Raw genomic sequence first — 10,938 nt, forward strand, 5'->3', positions numbered from 1 at the left:
AAAGTGTTAGAGGTGAAAACAACTCCAAATGATAGTGAGTTAAAGATAATTTGTTACATATGACATCTATGTACCATGTGGACGAGACCACGGAGAGGGTCAAGCTCATAGCAATAGTTGGAAAGGATTTTCTAATCCTTGGAGCAGAGATGCAACTACTATCTAGTTGATATTAGATAATCAATGAAAAAATACATTAATTATCGCTCCTTTCAAAAAGAGAACAAGTTGAAAACAACATTAATATTGATATGACACCATTGGACTTTAGTTATTTAAACCATCCCTTATTTTTTTTCAACTTTTTATTAGATTATGATGAATTAGATCGTTTTTTTAAGGTTGATTGAGTCTGATTTACTTGAAATTATGTTAAGTATCAAATAATTTTATTTGCATAAATAAACATGTATAACCATTATAGATGTAAAGAAATAAATCAAAACAAATATAAAACTCAATATTCTTCATTCAGTATAGGAAYGTATCGATGAAAACTTGAGTTTCTTTGTGGGACCTCCCACACAATTCTAAGAAATAAACTATMATTCATTGAATTAAATATCTATAATTCTTCCAACCAAATATTTAGACTATGGATTGTCTCTTTTTTGTTAGTATAAGATTAATAGTCACTAAAACACTATATTAATAAGAACCTTGTTAAGATATTCATATCAATTGAAAATGATATTACGAGAATGGAAATGAGCATATGTACATTAACTCTAATGATATGAAAGAAACATATATTAGAGAAATTAATGTGTCAAAACAGTGGATTATTTGAGTCATTGAATCATATTTATTCACCAATAAAAAACTTTGGGACAACGACACATATGTTTCAATATCACCACGTGAGACACCATGGTTATGATATAATGATTTGTGCATTGCAAAATACACAAACACGTTCTCTTTCGAGTGAAATGCAAAATGAGGCAATTGMAATGTTGACTTCTACAGCAYAAGAAGCACATCACCATCATAATATGACCTCCTGAATACCTAAAACTTTTGTAAACCCTAATCCTTAGCCAAGATAGTAATGAGAGCATCCTAAAGCTAAGGACATTCCATTCTTACAACGAATGCAAGGTGATATTTRTGGATCTATACATCATGAATYCAAGATATTCCTATAATGAATTTTGACTTTAAAGAAGATACTTGTGATTTTGGCGACTTATATCAGTTATTGGATRATATAAGGTGGAAGATGGTGAGTTAGTTGAAAATGTTGAGAGCATGAGAAAAAGGGACGAAGAAGAAAATGGTGAGGGTGTGTRTGGAACATTAAAAGAAATATCAGTTCCAATCCAAACTTATTCACGAAGCCAGGCGCCTACATCTACTGTCGACATTCATCCGTTGAATGYTGGCATTGAAGAAGACGTAGCTAGCCCAGTTATTGCACACCCCCTAGCCACTCTATTGTTTCTCAACAAGTAATAGTTTCAAATAATCATGGGGATGAAGCTCATYTGCTATMTGTTCCTCACTTGGAGGAACAAGATATTGAAATCAGTAGACATTTGCCCCTGTCTACAACTTCTATTGTGTACACTAAGAGTCTAGAGCCGACAAACACATTAGGTACACTAGAGTCAAGAGCATTTATTGCTCCACCTGTTGTTCTTAGTGAACATGCCGGAATGACCCGAGTAGAGTCTTCTAACGTTCTACGAGGACTAGTCGAAAGTCCTACTRGTGCTAACATTATGCCAACACTAAACGTCGGCACAACAATTTACTCAACTTTGTTACAACTGGAAATCTATGTGATCYTGGTGTTAGTTTACCAGACTTCATGTCAARGGAATATTTGAATGGCCCTAAAGGCTGTTCARGATTTTTTATCGGGGGAAATCAATGTCCTGAAATGTCTCTTGAAGGGAAACCAACCAGCCAGAGAAGAAATTATTGTTCCGTCACCACCACCTGCACCCCAACCTCAATCAGAGTAAGACTTATCGGTGGATGAATTCAAGTCGATRTTGTATGCCAAAATGCTTACTCAACAAACTTTGGACTCGACGGATGCAAATTTGGTTGGAATGCTAAGACAATCAATTGAGGATTCCCAAGTCGTTAGAGCAACAGAGTTTATCAATTTTCAGAGCGTTATAGGTTCAAGCCTTTCAAAGATTGGCTCTACAATTGCTTCTTCTACCCAATCCTTAGCCAATTTGCAAAGTTCGATTGACACTTTGTCTGAAAGAGTGYCGATAATGGAAAACACTTGTCGAACTCAGGCCACCTCTYTAAAAAGAAGATATGATGATYAGGATGATCATAATCACCATGAGGGGGAGAACGAGCGACAGAGAGTGGCTGAGACTTTGAAGGGCAATGAAGTTTTGATGTCTAAAGCATATAATTCTAAGGAGCGTAACGATCAAAGTCCGATTCAAGCTGGTAATAGTGAACATACTATTGTCTTGCAGATGATTGTGGCTACAGACCCAGAGATCGAGCCAATGATTGAAAAGCAGGYGGTCTCTACAGTAGAAACAAGGATGTTGTTGGGTCTGTCAGCAAATGTGGGACTTAATGAAGTGTTTTCAAGGGAGATCAGTGGAGTTCAGGATTATGRTGCTGAAGTTGAAGATAATAATAACTCGGATGACTTGTGCTTTGATTTTGAAGAAGATATGGATGAAGATGATCCTATCTTTCCACTTCAATCCGATCCTAAARAAGTACCTGAACCAACTCCTATCRAATCATCGAGTGTTCCGAATACGTCTTCCATTCCTCAAGCTACAACTGCTAGATCAACAAGGAAGTATATAGTGTTTGTTGTAAGAGTTAATACACCAGGGCTAGACAGAGGAAGAGTCAGAGAGCCATACCTTAAAGACTTATATCCAGACATATTCGTTCGTCATTGGAAAGCCTTAAGCTCATACAAAATCTTGGGTATTCAYAAGGAAACTGTTATAACCRGGTTTCAGACAACCTGGGTTGAGGTAACCTATACGTGATTGTTATTTGAAATTACATGATGACATGCGTGGTAATTAATTAAATACATGAGTGGTATGAATATATATATATATATATATATATWTATGGAAAAGCTGTAAATATGAATTATACGTGCATATATGTAATGTGAAATATGCATGAGGTTTTATTATTTTAATATATGAAGATGTAATATCTTCACTATGAAGCAAAGATGATTTTAAAACAATATTTTCCACCGCCTAGGACTATTTTATAAATAAAATAGTGCACACCGCCTTGTGACTATATATAAATATAAAAAGAAAGGGATAGGGTTCTGTCTTATCACTTTTCAAAGAAACCTGTTTGGAAGAGAAAAAGTGTTTGAGGCGGTGAAGAGCATTCTTGAAGAAAATTGTTGTTTTAAAAGTGCTTGAAGATTCTGTGATTTGTTGTGTGTTAAACTTGCATAATCTATGATTGTTAAGGTGAGTTTTGATAAACTAAAACCTTTATATTTGCATATATATATATATATATATATATATATACTGCTGGGTTTTGAGAATTTACGATTTAGAAATAGTTTGGTAAAACTGTTTTCTAACAGTTTAAACGAAGTGTTCTTGATTATGGAGTTTGAAATTGTTTTGGGAAGATGAAACAGTAATTGTGTTTTAAAACRATTTTGGAAGATGATATTYTGTTTTAAAGGTTTTAAAAGAAGTTTGATATATGGAAAATTATGAAAGAACAGATTGTTCTTGAGCTTGAAGGTTTTGATGATAAAGATGTTTTTGGAAACCATTATTGGYTGAAAACTATAGAGGATATCTCATCAAGACGGTTGTGACTTCGGGCTGTCTTCGTTTCGGATTAATCTATAGATTTTATRGATAAAACTATGGAGGATGTTTTGTTAAAACGATTGTGACTTCGGTCTGTCTTCGTTTGGAACTAATCCATAGATTTTGATGAGGAAATAAGGGTGGCATATCAAGAAGAGGTGTACCTTCGGATATAAGGGTGGCATACCAAGGAGAGGTGTACCTTTGGATATAAGGGTGGCAATTGTATGTGGATATTATAGCTCATGCTATTATGTCTTTTAAGATTACAATAGATTTGAGTACTTACTTCTTTGTGATTTGAGGACTTASAGATGTTCTTATTGGAGATAATGGTATTGATTTATTGAGAAGGAGAAAACTTGGCCTGTAGCCATTGATTTTGGATAAAATCTGTTTTTGATCAAGTGATTGATTTTAGAGGAACCAGAGAGAGACTCTAGTTGTTCCTTGAAAAGGGCCAGAGGGGCTCTAGTTGGTCCTCCTTGTAGAACCAAAGGGTTCTGGACGTTGATCTAAGAAATTATGCAAGTCTTTACTAAATGGTTTAGTTGGACCAGAGGCTCTGTATCTATAGATAAGAGCTTCTGTGTCAAAATCATATTTTAAGAATTTTCAAGAAAGGGTTTTATACTTGGGAAGTTTTCTTACAAGTAAGATGGACCAAAAGATCTGGTTGGCCTATACGGATTGGACCAGAAGCTCTAGTTGGTCTTACACTTTGAACCARAAGCTCTGGTTGGCCTACGCGGGTTGAACCAGAAGYTCTGGTCAAGTCTTGCGATTTGAGCCAGAAGCTTTGGCTAGTAGAATCAGAGGTCTGGTCATACAAGATCTTTTCAAAAAYGTATTTTTATCTATGGAAAAGCAATTTTTAATATCGATGAGATTGACCTATGAATTATTAAGAATTTTCACCAAGTAAGAGGAACCAGAGGAGCTYTGGTCCTCTTGGTTGTTGAAATATTTTCTAAGTCTGTCTATGGAACCAGAGGTCCGATGGACTCCAACAGATTATGGATTTATATATGTTAAGATGTGAATGCTTTTTATTTGATTAAATGTTTTGGTGATTATCACCCTGCAACTACATGGAAAAAAGGGAAATCTCACAAAACCTCTAGGTCTAACCCTCAGTTTTTTGTTTTCAAATATGTGTTGTAGGAAATGCAGATTATAATGATAGTAAAGGAAAAGGGAAAATTTGAATTATTTCCCTATGTGCTTAGCTTTGTGGAGATCATATTTGGTTATGTTTTGAAGATTAGATGTTATGAATACAAAAACATGTATTTTGAAATTTTCGAGTTGTGTATTTTGTATTGTAGACTCTTGTATTATGGACCTTTGTGGGCCTGAACATGTATTCTATGAATGAAATATGTGTTATATGCAATGTGAGTTTTGGGKGTGTTACAGAAACGCGTGAATATCACAAAGAATACAAATACTACCTCAAAAGCTAAAAGACAAACCATCAGTTGTGTATGAACCAAACATCGAATTGTCTCGATCAAGARTATTGAATCCAGGAAATTCGTTAGTGTCTTGTATCCAGTGTTTTACGTGACTAGAAAAAAGGGTCAAGTTTTAGAGTTTTAATGAAACTAACTTTCCGAATCTATTCTTAGAAGACTAGGAACACATGTATCATTATATCCGCAACCAGGCTGTCAGATTGGAAGGAGTTGTCAGAGGGATTAAAGCTATCAAACGGTACCTTAGGTGTCATATCAAGCTATCTTCAGTGATTGATGTGCAAATGGGGTATGAAAGTAACCAAAAGAATGTCAACTTGAAGAAGCCAGATGAAGAACTAGAAAACATTGATGGCTACCCTCTRTACATGATTTTTGAAGATCTGGAGTTCAGGGTGATATATGAAAATTCTGAGAAAGTTAAGAAGTTTCTAAGGTTCAACGAGCTAAATAAGTATTGTGATGGAACAATCAAGATTGTGAGGAAAGAACTAGAAGGCAGAAAGGCTCTTGATGAAAAAGTTATCGTAACAAATTAATTCTGAGGGAAAGGTTCTTACRTATTAGTGCCCTGGAGCTGCTCRATGAGAAGATACAGTATCAGAGCAATAAGAAGGTGTGAAACAAACTTGGGCTTCAGAAGATCAAAATTTACAATATTTCGTGCTTAAATCCAAAGGGGGAGAATGTTGGGTTTACGTTTRTGCTTTAAAGTTGTATTCAAGCTAGTTTCTCCATTGTAATTTTGTATTGTAATGTCCTTCTATAAATAGCATTGCCTTTGTAATTTTTGAGGTACACTTTCACTTTCAATATTATACTACTTTCAGGATTCATGTTTTGCCATTTTTGTGTTCTTGATCTTGTATGAAGATTGGTTAATCAATCTGGGATTTTCAATTCAGTACTTGATCTCTTTTTTCRGGGTCGCTTAAAAGTAAAAACAGACCCCTCAAAGTATTTTTTTTTCACAAACTTTTAGCAAGCCTTTGACRTTCTAGAAAACAGAAGCACTCGAGAGCCGATAATCMTTTTCGAAGGGCAGAATCTAAGTATAGTGTCRAACAAGTAGGTGTAACTGTTAAGTTCTACGGTGGTGAACTCAATGGAGTTAGTTATAGTGATCCTGTTACTGTGAAAAAATATGCTAGACGCGCATATTTAATTAGAGTTCTATGGTTCAGAGTATCCTTTCCTATTTGATCCYTTTGAATTCCATATTCGAAGTTGTGATCGAATCTATTCAGTAAAAARAATCGATTTAATACATTTCTTATGTACCTATGGGTGTTATGTTGGATTTGAATCAGATTTCAGATCAATCTATATTGATTGACTGCCTCCATTATGTTGTTKYTAGCAAATACCACAATTTAGGTGAAAGTATGGAAAGAGAGTAATTCAACCCTCGATACGCAAAAGCCTACATAGCAGTTCCAATGCTACGCCTTCAACCACTCGGCTATCTCTCCTACATAATGATTATGACCCAAAAACCAAAAACCGAGTCGATAGTGGATCATTCATATTAGATTATTAGGTAGGTACAACCAATTAATTCTAACTATAAAAGCGATAAACATCGAAAAAATTTAATCATAGTAAAACTGGGATCTCTCCTTCTAGGCTGGAGAGATAAAGAGAACATTGTTTTCTTAAAAAAAAAACTGTTAAAAAAATTTTGTTCATGTTTGCAAAACCAATGTTCCCTTCTTTTTTTGATAATCTATTTATACTATGTCGGATTAAATCAATAAATTATAAATTCTAATGAATCGACTGAGCGAGGGATCTATATTTTGTAGACTATGGTTAATGGGCATGTTTAGATCATGATTCTATTTAGATCTGGAGATTCYCGAATAGGTTAACGTTTCAAACTGTTGCTGAACCCATGGGCAGGCAGGAGACAACCTGGCAAACTGAAACATCTTAGTAGCCAGAGGAAAAGAAAGCAAAAGCGATTCCTGTAGTAGCGACGAGCGAAATGGGAGCAACCTAAACCGTGAAAAYAGGGTTGTGGGAGAGCAATACAAGCGTCGTGCTGCTAGGCGAAGCAGTAGAATGATGCACCCTAGATGACGAAAGTCCAATAGCCGAAAGCATCACTAGTTTACRCTCTGACCCGTGTAGCATGGGGCACGTGGAATCCCGTGTGAATCAGCAAGGACCACCTTGCAAGGCTAAGTACAATAACAAGTAGTAGTACCGTGAAGGAAGGGTGAAAAAAAAACCCCATGGGGGAGTGAAATAGAACCTTAAACCATAAGCTCCCAAGCGGTGGGAAGAGCCCAKGGTTCTGACCACGTGCCTGTTGAAGAATGAGCCGGTAACTCATAGGCARTGGCTTGGTTAARGGAACCCACCGGAGGCGTAGTTAAAACGAGCCTTCATAGGGCAATTGTCACTGCTTATAGACCCAAACCTGGGTGATCTATCCATGACCAGGATGAAATTAGGGTAGATAAAAAGTCTATAATTTACTAGTTCATTTTATTTGATTATATTCGTTCCTCAATCTATTTAAACCTATTATTCTACCACTCTATAGGGTATTTATAAAGCTAATTATGTAACTCTAAGTACCCTTTGGTAATTTGCCTCCCATGTKCATTTAATATGACCTTCTATCAATTAACAGCTAGTTTTACAAACGACTTAAAAAATATGACAAAAATGTGAGCAAAAGTTTGCACTTGTTGAGATTGATTTGATTCCAATACATAAAATAAAATACGTACATACAAAAACACAAAGGTAGAATGACAACCCCCTCTCCTTTAGGGTTGTTTTATCAAGAACATGAACATATTCATATCTTCTTGCCTTCCTAAAAATCATTTCAAGAACAATTCTTTTAATCCTCAATCAATACATTGTCTTGAATGGCTTATAGATCTTCAAATCAATAACCACTCCGGCAAATGAACCAGCGGCCGCGCATACCGATATTATCAAACATGCAACACTAAGGATTTGTAGTGATACCCATTGGGTACTCCATTTCGGGATCTTCTTCTGAACAATGTACATTTCCACTGGAAAATAGACCGTTAGCGGCCAGAACCCAAACGCTCCTAAGATCCCAACAACATCGTTGAAGAATGGCATCAACATTGCTACAAGTGTAGTTAGGCACACAAAGAGGGTTCTCCAGACCAACCGAAACAAGTTTAGTTTGTAAGGTTTGTATCCACCGATTGGGATCGGGATATCGACGGTGTTGTTGATGAATTTGCTTTCTGGGAAGTATCTGGCAGCGGTGTTTTCTACGAATGCGAATAAGGGTTGGCAATACACCTGGTAAGCCCCAACAAGGTGGATCACAATGGCAGCATTGGCAATGTCGAGAAGCCAGTACGGGTTGTAGAAACCAAAACCGGTGAGGAGGTTTCCAGGGGCCATGTCTCCGAACGCGGCATACCCAAAGCATCCACAAAACATGTAGAAGACCGTTGTTGTTACGACGCTTATGAAAGTTGCTCTTTTCATGGTTTTGTGCTCTGCCGGTGGTGATTTGATTGTATCCTGAATATTATCACACAAAAAATTTAAAATTTTCATTAGTTTATGTTATTTTCTTTAAATATATAATATTTATATACGACAAAATTTACTCATATGTTTAAACCTTTTCATCTCTTAGGAGACTTGGGGTTTACTTGTAGCCCGGATGTCACCATGTGAATGACCATTTATGTCAATTTTTAAACACCAAAAATATCAAATGATAATCTAAAAAAATAATAGTAAAATACCTGAATTTCTATGAGGATGAGGGAATAAGAATAAGCAAAAGCAATGGCTCCAAGTGCTTGAAAGCTCCTCCATATTTTCTGAGTTTGAGTCACTCTCCCAATGCTTATACCAGTAAGGCTTCCCTTGATTTTTTTATTTTCTGGTAATTAAACAAATAAATAATTAAATATTAGTTTTCTTATACAAATTATATGTTATCTTTTGACTTTTTAAGGTCAAACTTGGTATCTTTTGAATTGAAATATGGCATGGATCCTTTTCATTTTTTTTTTTTTTTGCACCAAATCTTTATTTTGTAACAACTACTTCAGATTTCAACTGTTGCTTTAAAACTTTTGAAAAAAACCATGAGTTTTTCACAATTGTTTCAAGTTAAATAATTGCTCATTTGACCCTAGAAGTCAGTGGTTTGACCAACTTTTTGACTTGTTAAAGTTACCTGCAACTTTGGAAACTCCGAGGCCAAGACCAATGGTGGAATAAGTGAAGGACATAACCGCAGCCAACATTGACAGCCATGAAATCTGATCAAAATCTGGAATTTGAGAGAAGAGGATTTCTACAACACCAAACATGATCATGTATGGAGTCCCTGAAACTCCACAGGGATTCTGGTGACCTTTTTCATGGAAACAACTTGATCTCTTTATTGCTCTGTTTTCATGAATCCAAGAACACAAATTAGAATTTAAATCTTGAGTTCATTGTTCAAATCTTGAAGGGAAAAAAAARGTTTTGGAGTTAGAGATACCCACATCATGCTAATGGAAGCTGCAATGGTGTATCCGATTGCTACTCCGACAAGATTGAAGTACTGAATAAACCCACAAATTTTCACCTGAAACCCACCTGAACATTTTCGATGTATGTTATAATTAGCATTCAATTCATTCGGAAAACACTTTTTTTGTTATAAAAATCAGATGCAAAAGTACCAAGATTGTTCTGAACAGCTTCCATGTAAGTGTAGTTCCGTTTGCCGGAAACAGGGTCGCCGGAGCGGTAACAGGCGGCGAGAAGGCAAGAAGTGTAGTAAGTGACAAAGGAGAAGAGGAAAAGAACGGTGGGTCCGGCGACCCAACCGAGCTGAGCCGTGGCCCACGCCAGTGATAGCACGCCGGAGCCTATGACCGCCGTTATGATATGTGCACTAGCAGTCCAAACAGTCCCTATTCAATTCCGACACAAAACAGAAGTCCGAAATCAGTAAGCAGTCAAAGCTGACTCATTTGACCACAAAAAGTCAAAATTACATCCCAAAAAGTTACCAGATCTTTTGAGTCGTCCGTCGTCATCGAAGCACTTGGACGGTGCCTGAGGAGCGAAACCTCCGCCGAGATCGAATGCTTGTTGGTGCTTTCCGGCAGCGTTTTCACCCATCTTTTTGAACAATTTCCACAACCAAAAAGGGATATAAAAATCAGAACTTTCAATTAAATTTGATAACAATAATTCTGGAACTTTGTGTAGAATTGAAGTCAAAACTGGTGCCGATTCTCGAGAGAAATTGGAAATCCCAAGTGGGATAATTCAATTCAGATGAGATGAATAAATGTAGAGAAATTGAGTTTGTTTTCAAAGGAATAGAAGATGGAGATGGAGGGAAGGATGTGAAATTGAAGGTGGGATGGAAGGGTTTATATAAAACTCTGTGGTTATGGTGGAGTGTGGGTGCGGTGGGCAAGATGGGAGGGAAGACCAAGGAACATCACGTGTCCAAATGTCCAAATATATATATATATTAAATAAAATAGTAAAAAGAAAAAAAAACCAGAATTAGACCCTAGTCGCCGACTTGTGTTTTTCTTTGTATTTTTATATTTTATATTTATTACTCTTTTTCATTTCAAGTATAGCATATATTATAAAATGTTAATTAATACATTTTTAATTAATTA

At 36.1% G+C, this 10,938-nt stretch overlaps 1 protein-coding gene across 1 annotated transcript; it reads right to left on the reverse strand.

Moving 5' to 3' along the window:
* Window positions 1-7,960: 7,960 nt before the first annotated feature.
* On the reverse strand, window positions 7,961-10,624 carry LOC112514471 (amino acid permease 3). The gene is made up of 6 exons (XM_025120957.1): window positions 10,309-10,624; window positions 9,976-10,209; window positions 9,796-9,889; window positions 9,480-9,694; window positions 9,040-9,179; window positions 7,961-8,809 (listed from the first exon to the last, which is right to left on the reverse strand). The coding sequence occupies exons 1-6, from the start codon at window positions 10,418-10,420 to the stop codon at window positions 8,150-8,152; spliced, it is 1,455 nt and encodes a 484-aa protein (XP_024976725.1). The 5' UTR covers window positions 10,421-10,624; the 3' UTR covers window positions 7,961-8,149.
* Between the last annotated feature and the right edge of the window lie 314 nt (window positions 10,625-10,938).

The sequence above is a fragment of the Cynara cardunculus genome, assembly GCF_001531365.2.
Source record: "Cynara cardunculus var. scolymus isolate 2C chromosome LG 6, CcrdV1, whole genome shotgun sequence".
Lineage (NCBI taxonomy): Eukaryota > Viridiplantae > Streptophyta > Magnoliopsida > Asterales > Asteraceae > Cynara > Cynara cardunculus.

Excerpts from the sequence above, each read along its gene's own strand:
- LOC112514471 (XM_025120957.1), bottom strand. The coding sequence starts at position 10,420 with ATGGGTGAAAACGCTGCCGGAAAGCACCAACAAGCATTCGATCTCGGC. Across the intron at positions 9,890-9,975 it reads AGCTGTTCAGAACAATCTTG|GTGGGTTTCAGGTGAAAATT; the intron begins GTACTTTTGCAT and ends GAAAATGTTCAG. Across the intron at positions 9,695-9,795 it reads GCAGCTTCCATTAGCATGAT|AGCAATAAAGAGATCAAGTT; the intron begins GTGGGTATCTCT and ends TCATGAAAACAG.